Below are 24045 nucleotides of genomic sequence, written 5' to 3' on the forward strand. Positions count from 1 at the left end.
ACTCCTTTCTCAAAAAGCCACGTACCAAACCAATCAAATAAAATCATTATCCGCCGTGTGCGCGGAATGGCCAGTGTAACAACGGTGCACTGCGAGCACGTTCTCAGCGGTTAGTACCTGTGAGAATTCTGAAGTTACCACCTGATTGAAAAATAGAAAAAAAAACACAAGAGATGAGAGAAAGGTACAAGTGGGAGATACAATATTCTCTTATTCATGAAAATGTATTTCGCCTTTAAGCAGCTCACATCATTGACGGTGTACGGTTAGCAAGTGGCAGTATCATTTTCTCCGATTCGGAAAAAGCGGTTGTAATTAATCTAGCCTTTCATGATACCCGTGACACCATGCGGTTTAACAAGAGGCTGGGACGCACGCCTATTCATGTCGCCAATGCCATGCAGGTTCAATTTCATGAAAATCACGGATACCCTTTGTTTTTGTTTTTGTATTTGTTTTTCAATGAAGGTTTTGAGTGGGGCGTGTATTTTTTATTTCGATTATTCATTTTTTGACCTTTTATTCAGGCTTGCGTTCATTGACATGTAGCTCTTTACCTTGCTCACCCCTCCCCTACCTCCCATCTCTCTCTCTCTCTCTCTCTCTCTCTCTCTCTATATATATATATATATATATATATATATACATATATATATATATATATATATATATATATATATATATTATTTATACCTTAATTAGAGGGGCATTTCATGAAGTGTTTCGTCGGACAAATTTGTCGGAAAAGTTTGCTCTTAGCCAATCAGAAGCGAGAATTTCAGTGACAAAATGACAAAGTGACAAAATGATCCATGAAATGTCCTCGTGGTCATTCGCGATTACAATGATGTGGTTATTTTACAACTTTTTTTCGCGAAAGTTCAGAGAATAGGCAGGAGTGAGCCAGTGCTTGTATACAGCACACACCTGATTAGTATGTAAACTGATGTAGCGGAACCATGGCTCCGAAGGTAAACGTCAAACTATATTAAAATTTCACGTTACTTCCAGTCATTACAATGAAATGTATTTTACGCCTCAATGACATGATGACCATTAATGAAATCTAGCACTGCTGTTTTAAAGAGATTGCATTCATTTTCCATTTCGTTAATGTTTGATTGTATACGCACAACAAACAAGTAACCCCTTCCTAAATCAAAATGGCATAACTTCTGAACAAATAATATGTTTTTAGCAAAATGATTCAATACACGAATAATCATACATACGCACATATGTACATATTTAGCGACGTTTGGTGATACATTCATATTGACGTGCACAAACACGAATCTGCTAATAAAACATGATGTTTAATTGTAGTTGATCAATTTCATTCCAGAGAAAACAAAATGATGCTACCAGAGCACCCTTCAACCGGGGGAAGTTTCATGGTATATAATGATTAGAAGTCCATAAACTGCGATTTGAAGATTTGTTTGTTTTTTTCGATCGACATAGCCTTCACGCAAATGCAAATCATTAATAATATAAAATTAATTACGATGTGAATATACTTGGATCAAATCGCCACACACTATAGTGTGTATTTTTGTTGGCCTTGAGATATAGGGAATGAATGTGATTTCATTATTGCTTGGATAAATAATTGTTGAATGATTGCTTTACGATGCTTTTCTGTTGGCAGGACACAAGCTGCAAACGGATGTTAGAAAATGACATCCTGATCCATCGCAACACATACACCTGACATAAAAATGATAAATCATGTCCAAGCAAGCAGTGATTTGGTTAAAAAAGATGACAATAAGGAGAGCAAATGAGGGGTTACATCTCGTTATTCCGAAGGTTCGTTATTCCGAAGGCCCTTTATTCTTAAGATTCGTTATTCCGAAGGTTCATTGTTCCGAATTTCATTTTCGGATTAACCAATCTTCGGAAAAACGAACCTTTGGAATAACGCCACAAATTTTCGGATTAACGAACCTGTAGGTATAGGGAATTTGCGTGTTTCAGATTAACGACCCTTCGGAATAACGAACCTTCGGAATAGCGAACCTTAGGAATAACGAACAGCACCCCAAATGGTGCACCCCGTCGTAAAATGAGATGATTTTTCTCTTCCCTTTTTTTTTTATGTGATTCAACTTAGCATATTTAAGTTAATAATTATACATCCGATTCGTCATGGAACGTGCTCCGATACATGTTTACCAACGAGTTCTTAGAAAGTATGAAAACCCTCAATGTGTAATTAAAATGCAACCAACGAAACTGTGGGCGGTCCTTCGGGCGCTCTTAAACGGCTAATCTAGTAGTCGCAATGACGTGAACATAATTCCTAGTTGTGTATGGTGTGTGTGTGTGTGTGTGTGTGTGTGTGATACGTTTGTATGCGTACCCAAAATCTTCCGCGCCGCGCTATTGATATCTGTACTGTTGCCAGAATGGGCCGGGTTAGTACATTTCAAGCCAATGAAAATTCATTCGAGTACCAGTCATAAACTATACCATTCATTTGTGTCTATACGCTTATACGAAAATATATTTTCGTACTCAGTTCCCGTTTGCATGTTTATTTCATTGGTGTTTGAATAGACTGAAGCATATTTTACCTTTTGATATTCGCGTTATATTTGATCAAACCTTGATCTTGCCACACGTTACCTGCAGCAATTTTATTTGAGGAAATACTGGGTCACGGCATTTGAATAGAATCCTAAATCTTCAGAAGCGTGCAATAAGAATTTTGACAAACTAAAAACTCCATTCGGAATGTCCCCATCTATTTGAATTTCTTGAAAATATCTGATATTAACAAAACTCAAACTGTTTGCTTCATGTGTTTAGAAGTGATATAAAGCCATGCTCTTAATTAAAAAAGAAAGGAGGTAAATGCATACTGTACAAGACGGGCGTAAAATTATAGACTGCCCAATTTAAAGTACAGTGAGCTGTCGTGATACACAATGACATATTTTTGCCCTAAAATGTGAAATACTTTCACAAATATGATGTTATCAAGTAGTTTCCTTCTTTGTCTTCATTCAACAGATAACATATATAATTATGTTGTAAAATCATGTATAAGCGATATAATATTATAATTGTTACCTTTTACTAGGGGAAAAGCCTTGACAGGTCAATGACATTTCCTTCTTCCTCCACACTCTGTATTGCACTTGATTGCCATGTCGAGTAAACATATGGTGAACTCTCGGGATAGGGCCTTATAGGAACAATCCCTGCTATCATTGGTTTATGAAGGTATGCCTAGGATTCGAATATGTTTGTCTATTGTTCTCTTTTTGTTTATGTTTCATGAAATGGGGAAATATCAATTTCTCTGCCTGTATTATCGTATCCTTCAATCGGACTCATGGAAAATCACGCATTACCAGTGAGTTAACGAGTTTGGAAAAATATCGTTTTCTGCATTTGTGAAAGTCAAGTGTAATGGCTCATCCAAAATATTTCTCTGTGGCCATGAGCTGAATCTTTGCAGTCGCCAAATGCATCTTCTATGATGTGAAGGTTCCGTGATAGGGCAGAAAGTGAATGTTTGGTGATATATTAATCAAATCTTCTTTGCTATAAAAGCAAGGCCTCGATTCAGCTGTCGATGAAATCAAAGCTTTTCATTCATGTATCCTGTACCATTACGACAAAGATATATCTCAGGTGTTTGTTTGAAATTCCACCAGCTGTTATTCTGTGTGTTACAGTCGAAAACTTTTGCATCTGAGGCATTAATGATGTTAAAGGACAAGTTCACCTTCATAAACATAAGGATTGAGAGAATGTAGCAATATTAGCAGAACACATCATTGAAAGTTTGAGGAAAATCGGACAATCCGTTCAAAAGTTATGAATTTTTGAAGTTTTAATGCAGAAACCACTGGATGAGAAGACTACTGCATTGTATGACTAACTTAGATGTCACATGCGTACAACAATATAAGGAAAATACAAAGAGAATTTCACAAAATTTCATCTTTTGAAAAAAGTACACATTCCCTTGACTCGTTACCGACATATGTTAGGGGTAATATCATTCCCCCTGCCTTTAGAAAGAGGCAAGTCAAGTGCTCTTTTATTATGCGAAAAAAGTAAAAATATGTTGAATTTTCTTTACATTTTCTTTATACTGTTGTACGCATATGACTCACAAGCTGTAGTAGTCTCCTCATCCAGCAGTTCCAACACAGAAATTTTAAAAATTCATAACTTTTGCATCGATTGTCCAATTTTCCTCAAACTTTCACTGATGTGTTCTACTAATATTGCTGCATTCTCTCAATCCTTATGTTTATGAAGGTGAAATTGTCCTTTAAGTTACCTCCGTTATGAACACAAAGGATAATGTTATGCGATAATGATGATGGAAATCTTCTATATTACAATAATAATCATTATTGCTATTCTTTTTGTTATTATTATTAAAATTATTATTGTTATTGATAATATTATTATGATTATCATTATTGTCATCATCATCACCATCATCATCATCATCATCATCAAGAAAATCAACACAATATAGTTAATGTGGAGATGAAGTGGTTCAGTGGAGCACGCGCTGCACTCTAAGTGAAAATAAAGATCCTTAGTTTAAGGCGCGCCATGGTACGTACATGTCCTTGCGCCGAGGCACCTTTAATATCCACAATGCCCCCCCCCCCCTCTCTGAGTGAGTGAATCGGTACCTGGGGGAGGGGTGTGCTATCTGTGGTTAGTCTATATTATGCATGTGTGTGCCATGCCCCCTTTATAACCACCAATCTCAAAATGTCATTGATACTGTACGTTAAAAATTCGGAGCTGGTGGTGGCAGAGTTAAGAGGCCGCACGGATAGAATGTTCTTCCAGAGGGTGGGGTGAGCGCACTGTAGGGGTGCAAGTTTAATTTCAGACACTGGGGCCATTATACAATAATGTTGCTAAAAGCTCTGAGCACTTAGAGGTGGTAGAAAACTCTATACTAAATAACAATTTAGTATCATAAATATTCTTCGGAACCGACTATTCTTGTCAGTAGCAGTACTATCAATATTATTATCAATTTACATGTAACTTATACATTTGTTGTTGTTTTTCATTATTGTCACGATCATTATTACAATTATGATTACGTATTAAAGTCGTAGGTCTATGATTCCGCCGAATCGTTTCTCAGTATGTTTCTGTTTTGTATATTGACCAGCAAACTCCCCACCCCCATCCGCCATCACTCTCTCTCTCTCTCTCCCCCTTTTCCATGGAGAGTGCATCGCTAAACAATCCCTACAAGGTAAACAGTCTCCATAGCGACAGATTTATAACATTACCTCGAGCCGTTAGTCAGGGTCCAATTTACCGCCAAAGCACTAGCCATGAATGAACCGTTTCATGGTACTGAATGTGATATTGCTCTGAGCTGCTCTGAGTATTTTCACTCAATAATGCCAGATTTATCCTTCCCCAGTTTGTCTTTTATAGACAAATGGCCTCCGAGAGAATTTGATCCACCGAAGGTCATTATCAACAAAAATTGCAATGTGGAGGAAGTATTTGCTTCCAGAAGGAAAAATTCGCCAACTTTGAATTGTCTATCTTGCGTGAAGAGCACACCAAGCCGAACTTGAGGGCATTCCCGTTTTCCTTCTAAGTCAGGCTGCATGGGCGGGTAACTTGTAACACCGCCTCACACACGTACACGCTGGTCACTCTCCTGATTGGCCGAAACAACTTTGATGTTTGTGACGTCATCGCGCTGACAGACAAGAGTGGGTCATCACGACGACTCCGGCGACGCCACGCGAGCACGCCGTCACTCGAGGCGTACATAAGACCAGACGGCGAGCGTCACTTGGCGGCAGATTTGTTACTCAACCTCCACGCGCTACTTCGTTATCAGCCCCGTTTTTTCTCCACCACCTACAGTATCACCTGTGTTCCCGAGAAGGCAACGTATCAACCACCACGCATTTAACATCTACATAAGATAACAAACCCGACAAGTTGGGCATAGCAACAATCTGCTGATTCATATCGGAAGCCTCGTCTTGGGTGCTATCTCTACTTCCCTCCGGCAGTTTGTTTCCACTTTCTCAAGGTCCTTATTGAATTAAACAAGCCAGAACCATGAATAGCTACGCTGTATTATTTTGCTTGGTCTGTGCCGTTGGGCAGGTGTGGACTCTACCAGTCGACAGCAAGGTAAACCCAATCTTTTGTCTCATTTACTCGGGGCTTCAAAATGATTTCATATTTAAGGAGAATGATAAAATGGTATTCTCGTGATTGGATAATAATCAATAAAACCAAACACAAACGCGAGGCATTACTTACGGCCTTTCGTACACAATATAGAGCGACTTACCAATGGCAATGTACTGTAGTCTCTGTTGAAAGAATCCGAATGCCAATGCAATTAGCACTCATGAAAATGTCCTTAACAGTACTTAAACGATCTGCATAGTTAATGTTCGCAATGAAAGGCAATGGGAAACAGATCCATACTAAGCAATCACATTAGTGTCAATTTATTGTCCGGAGGATAAAAAACGAAACTCGCACATTTCCATTTCAGCGGAATTGGAACTGAAGGATGGGGTAGTTCGTTCTGTTTGATTTTTTGATCAGAAGTACGAATAACTCGATGCTCTTTGTATTGCGTTTTCAACTGCGATATCTTCCTTTTTACAGCGTCATGTATGAGTACCTGTCTGTTTGAATTCAAATGCTGTTGGTTTAGACCCTAAGATAGGAGGAATTCAAACGTTATTGGTCTTATTTTTGGTCGCCTACATATCATGGCGGGGATGGATGAGGTCGCGGTTGCCCGACAGTGTAATGAATCAGCAACTGAATCTGCATCTGACATCAGATTAATGGAAGTTTTGATTCAGCCAGGATTTGTCGATATAAATAATCACGTGGGTTCTGACCTCTGTCGGCGTGATTTACTGGGCAATTGCTCGTCGGGACCATACAATATGACACGACTCGTCTTTAATAGTCGTCTTCTTATCTTTTCGAGGATCGCTGAAGTTTTGTGATCTGAGAATTTCGAACACTATGCATGTGCACGAGCCAGAATAGCTCTAGAATGTATATTCTTTCTTGCAATGCAAGTTAGAATTTATCTAGTCGTCTCAGTCATCAGGATTGCATCTGCTAATGTTTGACTGGGATAAGATGTCGCTGCAGTGACAGAAATCGAGTGAATTTTGGTTTAAAATAACATTATGTATAATGGATTTACAGTACTCATAGTATTTCAGGACTTACACGAATGTTAGATATATTCGATACAAAGTTTATACTTTTAACAAAAAAGGTTAGCTAGCCCAGTGCAACGAATGCATACTACAGGAAGTGCTTATAGTGTGAAGTTGGGAAACATGATTACTCCGTTTTATACAGGAAAAGAAAAAAGATATAATTGCTTTAAGAAAGCAGCGAGAGTGAAGAGGACGCCATACCTAGGTCTCCAGCCCGCGTGATTTACCAGGCCATTTCGCCCAGCAAACGAGCCATTACCGGCGAAATGATGATTGCAGGAGGGAAAGTTCATACCCCTATTAAAGTTCATATGCCTCCTAGAAGTGAAAAACAATGATGGTATGATAGATTTCAGTTAAGAAAAACATAATCCCAAATGAGAAATCATCTTCTTGACCTTTTTCAGGCGCTCATAAAAAAGAGATGGAAATAAAAGTGTTGTTGGAAAAATGCACAGTACATGAAAGTGCGCTTGCGTCTCGAGCGCCTAGCAACAACAAATGTTTGAGAGTAGATTTTGGCTCCAACGGACAATATGGCAGTCGACTTTCTCCGCCAAAAAGCAGCACTCCCTGTGTGTAGCACATATATTATATTGATTAATGCAAAAGACACATTTGTAATTAAATGTGTATTGTACGTATACTTTAATCGATCAGGATACTCACTCCATAACTGCGCGTTTAATGTTACATCATCTACGAACGCGTCAGGAAAAGGAGATGCTAAGTGCTGTTGGTTCTTCTCTGTGTTTGAAAGAGCAGGTAATGGTTGCTCCAATCTTCATTACTGTCTGCATAAGGTGCAATCGGACTCTAGAGTTTACTGTAATGACACTATTTTGATCATTTCTTCGCATCAATATCTGATGCGCTGCTCGGATGGTGGTCTGGTGATTTAGTCAACGTCATTTTCGTAAAGGAATGTAACTTTGTTTATCGAAGGAAATGATTATGAAAGGAAAGTGTATATGAGTGAGGTAATTTCAAATTCGACCTTCGTATAATCCTTGTAGACTGACGGTAGAAAAATCAAGTACTTAAATTTCGAACTCAAGAGATGCAAACCTCCATTCGCCACGAGAAAGCGGAAGCTATATTTTATCCTTTAACATTGTTACAAAGTGGTGGTCTCGTATTTTACTGTATTATACTATAAGACAATGACTTGCAAACAGCGTCTTACACAATCACCTTTAACAATATGAAATATGTGTTTACAACAGTATTGTCAAAAGAAGGGTTTTCTTATATAATAGTTACGACTCGTTCATATCAGTAGAAATATAAGCAAAGCTCAATAATTCAATATTCCTGAATGTTGTTAATACAGACGCTAGATCAAAGCTCAAACTTTGTCTTTTTGCTTCATATTGCACGTCTCAGTGAGCTGCAATATTGACTACAGGATTCTTGGGAATTCATTTTCCAGGAACCTGGACTGAATCTATTTTTGACGGTGATGGTATAAACCTTCAATAATTCTGAAAAGGAGGGACCATTGTTACTAGTCTTTTGACACTCGTAGTCACTTTCAAGCATTTGATACCGTCATTAAAAAAAAAAATCATACATTCTGATCTAGCGAGTAGATGGATGAGAATTAAAATAGACGCCACCTGTGAAGAAGCCATTTTACCGTCTTTTAAAAACGAAACGCTATTCTTTCTTCGACCAATTTTGTGATCTTATTTTCTCTTTATGTGCGTAGTTACTATATCAGTAGTTAAAACCGACGAGGTAATCTTGAACGCGTTCTAGATTAACGCATTAACACACTGAAATCAAGTAAATCAAGTTGATATTCATATTCGTGACTTATTTCGTATAGAGTGTATAAAGCTTTTTTTTTCTTTTTACCGTCAGTACCTGTTTGTATTGATCCCCAAACCGACAATACAACTTTTTGTGTCCCGTCAAATTGAACACGCAAAGAGCCAACAGCTACTTCGGTAAAGGGTTGGTTATAGACTTTAATATTGATCGAAACTTTTTGGCGAGAAATGCAGAGAACGCAATATTCGATTCGTATATTCGACTTGTTGCTGCGACGAACTTACACCTTGACAAGATATGCCATGTTGAGGATGTTGTCGTTTAGCTTTCCTCGACTTTATGTCTGCAATGTCCACCTTTCATCACGGATCCACTAAAGACATCATACTACCACCAGTGATGTCATTTTTCTCTTTTTTTTTTGAGAACCAAAGATAATCAGTTTCTTATGATCATATAGACATTTTGTTACATTTGATGGCTTGCCGTTTTTTTCGGAGAAATAATGCATGTGTCTTCGTTTGCGTAGGGGCGGAGACAATTTTGTCTACACCTGCACGCGCCAAAAGGTTTTTTTTTTTTTTTTTTTGGGGGGGGGGGTTCTCTAGAAGTTAAAACAACTGACACATCTAGGATTTTGATTGTGTCGTGCAAAGATGAATGAAAAGAATGGAGGGAGAGATGGGGGGGGGGGAGGGCAGCTAAAATAGGGGAAAGAGAGGGACGGAGAGAATGGGGGAGAGAGAGTAAGACGGTTTTATGCGTGTGTGTGTTCGTGTTAATTGTGAAAGTCGCACTGAATCATGAACGCTAAATTGTAGAAAAGTGCTTTCGAGTTTTCTCTCTTCTCTTTTAATCAAGCACACGTTGTATCCAGAGTTCTAAGCATTACAGTCTTTAAAAATAGAGTATAATATAGGTTGAGTTGAAGCTGGTCACGATGCAAGACGATTTATCTCGATTACTGCACACTCAATCCGCTTAATTGGAAAAGATATTTTGGCCTAACATTTTGCCGGACTGATAGTTTCCGCATGCGCTGTGATTTATGTCAGCAGTATTTCAAATCTGACATTCTACCGACCAGATATTCCATATTTATTCATCAGCTCGACATGACGACAAGAAGCAGCCTCAGTAAAGGCGAAAATATGAAAGAAATCACTTATCACAATCCTTACGCTGTGTTTTGTGACGGGGGGGGGGGAGGGAAGTCGAAGAAATTGTGTACTTGATCTGCCGATGACAGGGATTAAACGGAGCTTTGATACGTAACAAAGATTCAAGTACATAGTGAAGTGTGGGCATCGTGGGATATTCACCCGGCCAATAAATCTCCATGAAGGCGGGATTTCGATTTGTAAGTCTGCGCTGTCACTGTTGCGTCTTGTCTAGATGAAGAAGCATTACTGTCAAAGTACAGTGATTCGATGTGTTGTCGTTTTTGTTCTTCTCTCGTAAAGTTCGAGCTGTTTTGCTAAGCAAATGAATACAAAGGTTTGATCTCGGGAAGGCATGTCAAGGTCCCAAAGTTTTTCAATCCGTACAGAGGCCTTAATTCCAATATCAAAACACGAATCAATTACCGTCTGAAGGGAGATTTATTTGGGAATTGGACGTTTATATTGATCACGTGTGTATGTTGGCGCTCGGGCGCGCAGAAACAAGACGATCTTATTGTATACTCGTCCAGTTTAGTCGTGGTAATACTTGTCACAGCATATTCTGTCCCCTTTCACCCACCCTCCCGTACCTACGAAGGAACCATTATCAGAATCCAACAATGGAACTGTGCTATATCATGAATTTATTGGTTTTCTGCCATAATACAGCTGATCGTAGTGCGGTCTGTTGTATTTTAGCGATATATTTGTGTATGTGTGTATGTGGATATATTCAAAGACATGTTTTTGTGCTAATATTCTGCACAGCATTCTAAAATAATGACTAATTACATAAACTGTTTTGTCTAATTACTTCGGAAACTAAATTGAGACAAGACAAATGGAAAGAAGAAGAAGGAATGGCTTGACCTAATTTAAGACAGGCTTGGTGAAGAGACGCTATAAGATAAAACGAAATTATTCTGCAATGAAATTATTGACCTAATAATTGTTGACACCGAAATTAATATCAAACTCGTGGTTAATCCCTTTTGATGTCAGTTCCGTCGGTGAAGGATGATGCGGCCTAATTATTTTCTTGGCTATAGCAATGCCTTTATCATATAACCGGTAAAATCCGGCAACCGGTAAAGAACACAAGCAATTTTGAAAGTTTTTTTTTCTTGATTTTTCGAGAGTACATGTTGCACCGCCAGTACTTTTATCGTTGTTATCGGGTAAAGTTCGTCATTAATTAAGTATTTTCTTGTTCATAAGTTATGTTTGAATGTGAAAACTAAATGCTTATCACCGTACACTGTAAACTTCTTATCCAACGTAAACATATCAATCCATTAGGAAATGAAAAAAAAAACTTCCAGTGTTATTCAAGCAAATGAAACAATCAATATATGATTTCCCGCATGAAAGTTTGTAAAGGAAAATTGCAGCAGCACTTGCAATAAACCCTGGCTGCTAGTAATTAAACCATCGTAATTCAGTTCATCTATGTTCTTTTTTGTGTGTGATGTTTTCAATAATCTTAAGCTGTTAGTTATAATGTCAATTTGCTCCAAGCAGTGTCTAATAGTCAAGAAACCATTAAAGTTAACAAAAGATTTACAATCGTTTTCATTCGAATGTTTGTTCCGACTCAACGCTTGACATGTGAACAGTATTTCCGCCTAATGATACGTTTTATGTCAATTTAATTTCATAAATACCTGTCTTTTATTCATTTCGTCTTATATTGCATCCCAATTATATACTTCTTAGTCAGTTAGTGACGTATCAACATTGCAAAATACTTATTAGTGTTTGCTTTTCGACTTTTTGTGCCTCCTTCATTGTCTCTAAAGAGCTGATAATAACATTCTTATATGGAATCTGCAATCTTTACTGTTGATTGGTTATACTATTTTATAATTTTGCTAAGTTTAATTAGCCTAGTTTCTGACACTAATGTACAACCTTTGGACATTGTACGAGAAAGAAGAATTCTTCGGTCCTACATATATACCCAAGAGAAAGAAGTGATTAAAAACTCGTAGCCATAAATTTCCAAATGCTAAATATCGAATATAAACACAAATATGTGAGAGGTCGGCACTTGATTAATGTTTTTCGTCTAAACATGCTTGGATTGGTTTCAGTGTTTCACGGTATTTGCAGCTAACTAAAATAGTCTAGATGGTATATGGTTCGTAGAAACAATTGCATAAAGACGGTCTCAGAGCGACAATATTGCTAGCTGTTTGAGCGCCCTGGCAAAAACAGATAAATCAACTCGCCCTATATTAGAATCTCTCCCGGCAGACGTCGAAGGCACACGAGATAAGATATTGGCAAACGTGGCTGACATTTTCAGCTTCGTGAGTTCGCTTCGATCTCGGCAAGGATTAATGATCAATTCATGTAAAGGCGTCTTACATCAGAAATTCAAATCCAAGCAATTCACAGCAGTGCCAGCTGCTAGCCACGTGTGGTTTGACTCCAGTTAGTATACTTTCAAGTTTTGGATCATGGATCAATGAGTATTTTAAAATATTCGTGTAATTTTCTGATTCTCTTCTACCTGCATTATACTTCTACAGTCGACGTGAGATTAAAATGATCAAATCAGCTCTACAAGCTGTGCAATAGTTTTGTTGCTACCAATCATTTTCTTAGCGGCGGCTCTCCCAATAATGCCCGCGATTGAGCGGCTTGACTCCTCCACCATCTACTGCCAGCGGGTTGATCCATGAGCATCGCTCTGCCGTGAACCACAGTCACACTGCGACCATGAATTACCGAAAAAAAAAAAAACTGCCAGTGTGCATAACCAATTTGATTCATTGTTCCACTATCCCCGAGTGCGTCATTGTATATGAATGATCACTCATAATTTGATTAGTTTTATCTGGCCGTATGATAGACAACACAATAAATTATCAATCAGCAGTCAACGTTCTACAACCACCGACAACGTTGAAGTTATGACTTTGCATTGCAAGGGTTTGTTTATCAATTAACTTTACTTTTTCTTCTACATGGGCAAAAATATCTAGATTATGATAAAGTGCATGTTTGATAACTTCAAATCTGTTTTTCGTTTTCTTCATTGTATTGTTCCGAAAACACCTTGACCTTACCCTTTACAAGTGCTAGTTGTACTGAATTCACTTGCTGTTTATTAAATCGCAAATTCCTAAGAAAGGGGTCCTTTATAATCACTTGCAAATCAATTTATTTCTTGTGTAAACTAGGCTGAGGAAAGTCGGACACATTTACACATTGCTAAAGAAATAAATCAAGGAAAGCTATAAACCCGCTCAGTGAGGCAAGATAAGACTTGCTGTGCAGCTGATATTTGTAAGGACCGAGTGTTAGGTTGACTGTGTTTAACATGTGTTTAATTCTGTATCTCCCGCTTTCGTCTCAAGGTGAGTTGTATTTTAATGATGTGTGATTATGGGCGAGTTGATGCTGTCGGGGCCAAGATGCAGAGATCTATTGCGTTTTCGTTTAAATTTTTCAACGGAACCGTCCGGGAGAATCGCCACGATTTGGGGCCAAAAAATTCACGGCAGGTTTGCTAATTTACTATTGCATGTAGTATGTATGTTTTAGATCGCGAAGTAAACCCGCAGGTTCGCTGAGCGCGTATATTAAACAAGGAGGGATCTTTAAAATTCGGGAGAATAGTTCTTGCAAGTTGGACTCAAAGTGGAGATATTATTGTACAATGAATTTTATCAAGTCTGCGACCAGAAACACACGTACATACATACACGCACATACACACACAGAGAAATACACAAACACAAGGTGAGCTTTCAAGAAATTCCTTATTAATTTTGTGAGAACATGTTAAAGTTCAGTAATGTGTGATAAACAAAATACTCATTTGAAGTCATGCACTTTCTGGGACGTCTCTGATAGACGTTGTATACTTGTCGCATCGAGAACATGGTCTTAATTCGTTGGTGTTCATTAAAGCCAGTCGCTAATCTCAGAAACACTTTCCAAGGATGAGCTTTGATGTTCCCGCCCTGCTGCGCTCCGGTGCTTGAATAATTTTATCTGCGTGATTTTAAGAGTTGGCAAAAGAAGCACGACTTGACGAAATCTATCTCCGCCTGAGTGACTGTTAACGCGTTTCGAGATGGACAGTTAATGTGTGTTTAGGTCCAACAACGTGACTACTGCCCCCTCATGCTTAAAACTCATCATCATTGTGCACTCATGCATGCAGAAACGCCCACCATGTTCGTAAATGCCGAGCGATTGTGAACGTCATTACTTAAGATCAAACCTACGAACATTTTGTGTCAGGCCTCTTATACCCCCCCCCCCTCCTCTCTCTCTCTGGATGTAATATGTATTACATGTATGTATACATACACACATTTCATCGCAAAATGGGATAAGTGTCATTTTTAATCATTTTAAAGTAAGTCCATCATCAGATAGAGCAAAATAAAACCTTTCAAGTGATATCTCATTGGTAACATAACATTTTTACTTGTTTTTAGCAGATTTAATCGCAAATATCTCAAATTGATAAGAATGCAGTTCGATAGCTTTGCGATAAGACTCTCTCTCTCTCTCTCTCTCTCTCTCTTTCTCTCTATCATATATGTAGATATATATATATATATATATATATATATATATATATATACATATATACCAGAAATTATAAACTTCTCGAGTTAACCAACTGGTATGGCCAGGGGAGCATGACGGCTTCAATACAAAATTCTACAATGATATAAGAATCTTATTGGAAATGAGTTCACTATACATTCTAAAATTGGACATGTTGTCTCCTCGTCTTTATAGAGGCTGAATGGAAAATAAATAATATAGTTAAATAACATAAATGATAGATGATTATACAACTGTTTTCGGAATCAGTTTATCTAGTAGCGTCCAAAACAATTGAGGTTTGCCCCAACGCCTATCAAGCGATGGGATGAATGAATGTTGTTCATATCAATTCGCATCATTTATCATAATATAACCATCAAATATGATACTTATCATCTTAAATTATGATATCAGCATCTGGGAATCTAGCTCCTAAAATTGTGCTCCTATGTAGATTCCTCATATTCACATGTCCAATTGTTTTAATTGCTGTGTCCGACAATTCACCCATTAAGATTTGTTGTTTGTGGAATATGGAACAATAACAAACAAACAAACAAACAAACAAACAAGCTACTAAAGAAGCCAAAATAAAATCAACTTGATTGTCAATCTTTTGAAACAACTTGTCCATAATAAATCAGAAAAGTAGCGAGGATATAGACGGAATAGTGTCAGTTACTTTGCATAGTTTACAAGGTATACACCGTCTCTATATATACTTACAGCCCGCCAACCTTCAATCAAGTTAAGGGAGAGGGTAAATTGTCATGTTCTTTGCAACATGGACAACAGAACTTGGTTAACAATCTCTACAAGCAATTTCACTCAATTTAGCGAAGGAGGTAAGCACCTCTCTGGCAAAAAAATTGAGAATAGTGCGCCGATGCCATTCTTATTTGCTCTTTCTGGCCACTAGAGATTTTGCTACACAGGAGACCACGTACCTGTATTTCCTGCTCGCGCCTAGCTGCCTGTGCTAATTCGTGTATTTATGCCCCCCTTGGACATTTTAGGCCGTCATGTCTTTTGACTGATCCCGTGACAATTAGTCTTGATCGCAGCCGCGGGGAAAAGACATTACGCCTGATCGAGTTGCGGGTTCGGGATGTAATCGACACAGAACGGCGCCTCGTAACACCATACCCGGTGTGGCGCAGCTGGTGCTCATTTCGCTTCATGCCTAACCCACATTGAGTCGACTTGATTGTATCCTCAGGAAGTGTAAACATTTTTGTGTTGTTTCCTTCTTCGCCCTTTGTTTTTTCCGTAATATTCAAAGTATTGTTCCAGCTAATGGGTGGAAATGCATGATAGTTTGTCGTCGCCGGAGGGGGCTCTCCTGATCATGAACACTTTAAGCGATCTGAAATTGCCTGCATTAAATGACTTTTCACGCCAATAGGCTTCGCAAAGGTGAATGGCCATGAAGACAATTACAGTCCTTTCCTAGCTGTAAATGTCCTCATTTCGATGACACGTTACGTAGCTCACGCCTCACGCAGTCGAATCTTCCGAGGTTCATCTTTGATAGACGAAAGATTCACATTATTGATGATTTTGTAAATAGACAAATTATTGCCAGTTGATACAACCTAAAATTCCGACCTCTGACTGATCATAAGTGTTATTCTTCAAAATCTTAAATCATTGGTCGATTTGTCAGCAGCATAAATAAATAAATAAATAAAACTAAATAGATAGAGAAACTAGGCGAATTGATTAATCAAAAATAGAAATGAATAATACGTAAAATAAGATAAATAGATAATAATGACATTAAAATGTAATGACAATTTATCAATATTGTAAATCACGCAATTTTCACACATCAATCAATGATATTGACAATCAATATGATTTATGAGACGCATTCAGTTAATGCAGAAATCATGGTAGGTGTTCTAAAAAAGAAAGAAAGATAAACCTTACCCCATCCACTCAAAAAGGGGTTGCCTGAGTGCGCGAAGATTTTCATCAGGGTATCCAGTCTTTAAGAGGAGAGAAGCAGTTGAACAACAATGACTTAAATACAGTCCTGACGTTCGCAATTGATTGAAGACGAGTACGAGTTAAAGGCCAAATGCTGCAAGAATATAAAGAAGAGGTAAATTGCAGTATCCCTCAAAGCACCAGTGTTGTGAATCGTTCTGAAACCTAAACAAAACAGTGAGTGAACTGTGTTGTTTTTCAATCAAATATTTGACATTAATCAGAAAGGCTGAAATAGCTAAGTGCTTTCCACAAGAAAGGCAATGGCTATTGTTTCACAAGGTCGCTTCCTACTTGGGAAGCCCGAATATGGAACTTCATTTCCTAAATAGTTGTTGTTCAGCAGCAATTCTTTGCGTTTGACGTAGTTTGACTTTGCACGCCTTCGATATTCTCTGGTGACACGGGAAACCGTCAAAGAGAAAGGAATTTGGCGGGAAAAATTGCGAGAAATTCATGTTTATATAGCTCGACTTTTTCTAACTCCTTGTGCTGTGCATTTGTGTGTGTGTGTGTGTGTGTGTGTGTGTGTGTGTGTGTGTGATTGCCTGCGTATCATTTGATACGACGATGGTGAAATACTTAAAAACAGAAATTTACAGCAAACATAATGTGTTTAGTGAAGAAAAAACCCATGTTTTTACATAGAGTACAGTATCCCCTTGACTTGTTACCAAGTTACTAAAATAACATGGATAACATGTCGGACACACCCCTCCCTTCCAAAAGCGGCGTAAGTCAAGGGCCTGTCATTATGTTAGAAAGGAAAAATCAAGTGGTATGATTATTCTCTTCGTTCCTCATGTCAATTTTAACTACTACGACATCAGAAAATTCTTGTATAGCCTCCTTCTTCGTGGAACATGGATTGAATTCATTGAAAAACTTCCTAATTTTTTAACGGATTGACCAATTTTCCAAAAACTTGGAAAACTTGGAACGCAAAATGTGTTCTTATTATATGTCTGCATTCACAGGATTCACACACATGTTTTGGGTGGATGATGCCTGTTAAGGTTTGTTAATCAGAAAATGAAATAAGGTTCGCTATTCCGAGGGTCCGTTATTCCGAAGGTTCGTTATTCCGAAAATACACAAATTCCCTGTGCCTTGATGTCGGCTAATCCTAATAATGAAATAGGGTTGACTAATGCGAACATGTCCGTTATTCCGATGGTTCGTTATTCCGAAAATACACAAATTCCCTGTGCCTTGATGTCGGTCAATCCTAATAATGAAAAAGGGTTGGCTAATGCGAACATGTTTGCTGTTATTCCGACGGTTCGTTAATCTGAAAATGAAATTGGATTATTCGTTGCTAATGTTCACTCATCCGAAATCAAAATAAGGTTTGACATTCTGAAGAGTCGTTAATCCGAAAATACTACGAGGTTCGTTATTCGGGATTTCGTTTAACCAAAAATGAAATGAGGTTCTTTCATCCGAAAATGAAAATTAAGGTACATGCTATAAATAGCGAACTTTCATAATAGCGAACCTTGTTTATTGGGATTAATGAACCTTCGGTATGACGAACCTTCGGAAAAGCGACCTCTAACTGCTTTGGATAAATTCCCCTTGAGTGCGAAGTTGAATAAACGTCGATTCTTTGATCAAACTAAACACTTTTTTTTTTTGATGGAGGGCACATGCTAGGTAGATAGTAGCTTGTATTGGAAAAGTCACTCAAGAGAGAAAAATTGTAAGGTTTGACGGTGAGAAAAATGCAGAGACTGGATTATAACTATACGTGCACACGTACACGTGCGCGCAAACGCACGCACACGTAAATGAGCTATGCATGAGTTATTCAGACAAGTTACATGATATGTGCGTAGACATAAAACAAAATAGTATCTTTTGTTGGAGCAACAAAAAAAAATCGACCTAAGTAATTTGTTTCCCAAGTGAAGTCAATAAACTTTTGTCTTGAAAGTTCAACGTACACCGGCAAACACATGAACAGTGAATGATGCAGTTTTGACAAATACCAGTACTGCAATTAAACTTGGTAGAAATGCGTCTCTCTTAATCAGCTGTTGTGACGACACCTGGACTCCCATGTATTACAAGACAAGCAAATAAACACAGACAAATATAAATATGATGACGTGTAATTTCATTTTGCCCATTTTAGGGCACTCCTTCATGCTACATCAAATCATTTCCGCCAATAAACGAACATCGAATAAGCGAAATGACCACGGGTGAGCTAACCTCTGTCTTAGAATGCAGGTGCTTATACGCTCTTGCAACTTGGCCTATTAGCGCTTGAGGCGGACGAGTTAAATAAGAAAGAAGGATATGTGTGGTCTAAATGAAATAGTGTTTGTGCATCATGAACTCATCTCGGAAGGAAATTTAAATTATATCATTTTTATGTCTCCTCTTCTTTACATCATGGAAATTACCGCGCTACGTTCACTACTCGGGGACACACAATCTTTCCACTTTTCTGAGTCATATTGTTGCAAAATTGGTACCCTTCCTCATGCGGTTTGTGTTATTCTTTTTAATTTCGCATATATATTCATATTCTTTCGATTGAAAATATAACAAAATCACAAATAAAACTGACTGACTTAATGAGCATTATTGATACAGGGCGACAAAATGTTCAATGACACAGTTATATTTTGTACGTTCCAAACGAAACACGAAATGTAATGGGACTCAACATGAAAACAAGTTTTTTTGCTGTTGAGATATAATCATTGGTGTTATTGAATTAAGGAGATCATAATATAGATAAGTACTTACAACAATGAACGGATTGATAAGTGAATGAATAAACACATTAATAAATCAATAATGACAAGGAAAATTTGATGATAAAAAGTAATATATAGAAGAAAGTATAACAAAATGACAACTGTTTGGATAAACTCATACTATGAGATGTTCTACAAGCTTGATATGTCTGATGTATCAATTTCAGTACGTTTCTCAAATAATGTCGTACAGGATGGGTAAATAGAATTAACTGTATTCATTTCCATCGAATGGAAATATAATTCGGCAAAACAATGTTCCTTTATGCGATTTTTTTTCTTTCTTTTTGTAAGGTCGAATGACTAAAAACTAAGGGCATCATTAAACGCCTTTTATTTTTACTAGCTATTAGGTGGTAGGCCTATAGAGCAGAACTGTCATTGTCTTACTTGAATTAATTTCACCTAAAAAGCAGTTTAAAGGAGCGTAAAGGTTATATCTCGTTATTTAAGCCAATTAACTTTCATTGATACGTTTTCCAACGCATAAACCAAATAGGACAAAAAAATAGAGTGATATAAATCAATGTGTTGCAGGCAGGACTCACTGTTATGTGTATTCTTATATATTTATATATATATATATATATATATATATATATACCAAATATTTCCGTTTTAAGACTTCTCCCTCGCTTGTACCTGTGATTTGTCTCACGATGAAAAGATGCTACACTCGCCGATGAAACTTTTCAACGAGTGTTGCTGCTAGTTGGTAAAATGGTATATGCATACGGGTTTTTCCCCTCAAATGGTCCTTTATCTCCTCTCTTCCATAGAATCTAATTTTTCCCCTACCGATACAAAGGAAGGTAATATTTTGGATGAGAGGATAAACAATAGCAACAACTGCCGTGACCATCAACTCATGATAAACGCAGTGAGACCGACAAATCTCAGCACCGCTCAGTTTCTGTGTTTGGCAAAATAGATACACTTTAGTCTACAGTTTATCTTCTGCGACTTCGCGTTCCAAAAGCACTGTTAGAATTCTTACTTTTTCATACCCATATATATAAAGTCTTTAAAAAAGAAAAATAAATGCGTGGAAAAGCTAGGACTTATAGGATGATTGCTCTTATCTGATGCTATGTTACAATTTGGACATGAAACTAGGCGCTCGTAGAGGAAAATTGGAGTATGAGGAAGTAATTCGCTTGATTTATTCCGCTCCGCCATAGGTATATCGATACCTACCTAGGATTTTCGTTTTTAATTGTCGCTGGTGAGCAGGAAGTTCCCGGAGCTATATAGCACGGTAAGTAGTATTGGGACCCGGAGTGGTCGGTACACGGGAGTTACGTTACCGCTAATTTGCCCCCCTACGGGTCTCATTAGTCACCTCTTATTTGGTATCTGGATTATCTGGTGTCCAACGAAAAACTCACCTGGGGCCTATTACCACTCGAAGATACCGAGTATTTCGTTTTCTTTGCTATCTTTTCTCTCTATTCCACTCTGTTTCTATGTTGTTTGTTCGTAAATAAAAATGCTACCGATAGTAGCATGTACGACCAGTGTATGATTATTGAAAAAATCCGTTAAACTATTTTCCCATTCGAAAATTGAGGATAAGTTTATAAGACAAACAATTCTGCTCATTAACCTCTCTTTCCGACAGAACTTCCCATCATCCCCCCTCCCCCATGCCTCGGAAGAGAGGGCCGGGAGAACACCTCACTGTCGTTTCACCTTCTTCTCCCCCCCCCCCCCCCTCCCATGTGGGGGATGTGAAGCAAAATGATCAAAAAGAGCAAAATTATAACAGTCTCCTAGACATTAGCACCTAGATATCGGAATCGAGGTGGGTTTTGACCGGGGCATTTAGCAGGCGTGAGAAACTAGATATGCGTAGTTGCTGCCGAGGCCGTGGCGACATTTGGGGTCATCACAACATTTGCTCACTTTCGAGTGTGCCGAGTTATTAAGGGTGTTACATGATAGCACCTTCTCTGATGTAGCTGCTACAGCTACGTCTCACGTTTGGATATTGCCTTACTTTTTTTTATTTCGATAAATGACACACGCGTGCCTGTAGCATCTACAATCGAGTTATCGTTTTTATCAAAACTGGCCGTATATACACACCGGGAGCTGCGGCGTACCTGACGAATTACACAGCAGAGAACCTCGAGTTCACTAACCAAGCCAACAAGAGTACTGATTTTGTTCAATGAAAAAGTAAAAGGATTTAAAGCGTACTACCTGTTAACCCTTTGTATCAGTGCCGATTGGCTGCATAAAAAAAGCAAAGCAAAGCAAAAGAGAAACACACCCATGGCATTGTAGACACTGTCCAAAGTCAGTGGCACAGAATGAGATATTTCTGCCAAATGTTTTGTGCTGCCACAAAAGCAGACAACAAAACTCATCGACATAATCTATTAACCAATTATACGTGAAGTATACAACATCAATTTTCCCCTTGTGTCTTTGATATGAACGAAGAGCTAGTATAGACTTTTGTTTGTTTAAAAATATACCATAAAAATAGATGCACATTCTCTTGAAATGTGTGATATGATGTACTTATCATGGACAACTGACTTGATAAGGTTAGAAAAAACGATGAAAACAGGCTTGTGTAGTGCAAGTTTCTCTAGAAAAGGTAGACATCATTATGAAGAAATTCCTGTCCGTCCACGAAATATGACGTATTTTTTATCATTTGATTACTTAATCTATATAAACTTCGGGGACCAGCATAACCAGCTCAACTCGTGGTAGCGTTCCCTTCACAAATTTGATTGTGCCTCAATAATATCTCCTTTCAGACTATTCTTAAATAAGAGGGAACTTTACATAAAGAATAAGAAAATGGGGATGATTTCTGAAGACATAGCACGGGTTCTAATATCTTGTCGGCGAAAGCTGGCTGACTCGTGATTTGATAATGCTGTTTGAAGCACAGTCAATAGGTAAACTCAACATGGGCGTGTTGTATTGGTCCGGTGACACGATGGTCAACTAACTCTCTTCGCTTTCTGGGCTATCATATTCAAGCTTCGTCTTCGGTATCGCCGCCGTAATTGTATTAGCGGGACGTCGCGATTGAATTGGTTTATTTTTGGAGGGAGGGCCGTGCGAACTCCTGGCTAACATACTTTCAACAGAGGTAAGGACCCCCATTCCCGCATGACGCCAATCACACTTTATACAAGTGTGTCACTAGCAATGACAATTATACTCTCAACTGTCCTTTCACCGATACGCCATTTTGTCCTTATGTAAAGGGAGTCAGGTGTCACCGAAAGTTTACTGCATGTGTTCCATCAAGTAGAGTTATTATCAAGCGTAACACATGCACTGTCTTGAATATAGACACCCCTCCCGATGAAGGATATCTAATGTGTGTTTTATGATTACATTTTTTTTGTGTGTTTATCGGAGCTTTGAGTAGATTAAGGGTGGTTTAGGATAATTGAACTATGTTGTGTGATTAAGGATAATTACTTAACTTCTTTTATCCTCTTTAAACGCGCAGACTACGATATTTTAGAGGTTTATGTTGCTATAGGTTGTGTGATTAATAATGATTATTATTACTTTTTTTAACACAGCCGGCGCCACGTTTTTAAAAGTGGGGGGGGGGGGGGGGGTGGGAGCTAGTTTATACTTCTCGTGCCACTTCCGGGTTTCATCAGCAAACAAGCAAAAAAACAAAAAAGGTTTTCAGCGCAACTCTATCATTCCATTCCACTTCCGGGTTTCTTCAGATGAAAAGCAAAAAAAAACAAAAAACAAAAACATAAAAAAAAAAAACCTGTTTTGGTTTAAGTCATTCTGACTACAGAACTTAATAAGTTTCGAAAAAACCTTTACATCGTACACATACTGTGGTTGTAAATAGATATGCTGTCGTAACTCGCTCGAAACCATATTACTCTCTTCCTCTCTCTCTCTCTCTCTCTCTCTCTCTCTCTCTCTCTCTTATGAACAGAATATTTCCATCCCGTCATTTTCTCAATTTCCTATCTAATTATTCACATGGCTAAATAATTGCTTTTCAAATGCATGGATGCATTATGAAAATTGCCAGATCGAGTGAAAAGAATAATAGAAATGAGAAAAGGGAAATGCGAAAAAAAAATGGCACCTCAAATAGAAAGTTCCTGGTTGATCCACTCTAACGACATTGCTCTGTCAGACGACCCTGCTCCGTCCCGTCATGAATATTTCAAACCGAGTATTTTTGGCACTTCTGATATCAGTTCTCCCTGTTTTACCAGATAGGTATAATTATGTACGTCATGTAACGTTCAATTGTCATCTCAAAGCAAGATGCAAGAAGTATGCTCTTGCAAAATTTGCACTTTGGCGAAGCAATGTCGATGCACCTGCAAAAGATAATGTGACCACTGAATTCTGGAGGGGAAGGAGATATTTACCTTCACCTCTTGCTCTTTCTACTTCTTTATTCTCTGACCATCCTCTTCTTAAAGGAAAGGTATAGATTTTGCTTGAGATGAGAATTCAGGTTTTGATTTTAAAATCACTTATATAAGATTTTAAAAAGCACACAATTCCAAGAGGAATTCA

The 24045-nt window shown here is 38.0% G+C and overlaps 1 protein-coding gene across 1 annotated transcript in view; it reads left to right on the forward strand.

The window, feature by feature from the left end:
* The first annotated feature begins 5803 nt into the window (after nt 1-5803).
* Nucleotides 5804-24045, forward strand: part of LOC139720985 (uncharacterized) — a 65989-nt gene continuing 47747 nt past the window's right edge. Inside the window, exon 1 of the mRNA XM_071632317.1 lies at nt 5804-6162. Within this exon, the coding sequence (XP_071488418.1) occupies nt 6088-6162 (75 nt within the window). The 5' untranslated portion in view covers nt 5804-6087. The remainder of the gene's footprint in view (nt 6163-24045) is intronic.

This window comes from Diadema antillarum, unplaced genomic scaffold, assembly GCF_040938485.1.
Source record: "Diadema antillarum isolate AM-2024a unplaced genomic scaffold, OU_Dant_1.0 scf00000136, whole genome shotgun sequence".
Classification (NCBI taxonomy): domain Eukaryota; kingdom Metazoa; phylum Echinodermata; class Echinoidea; order Diadematoida; family Diadematidae; genus Diadema; species Diadema antillarum.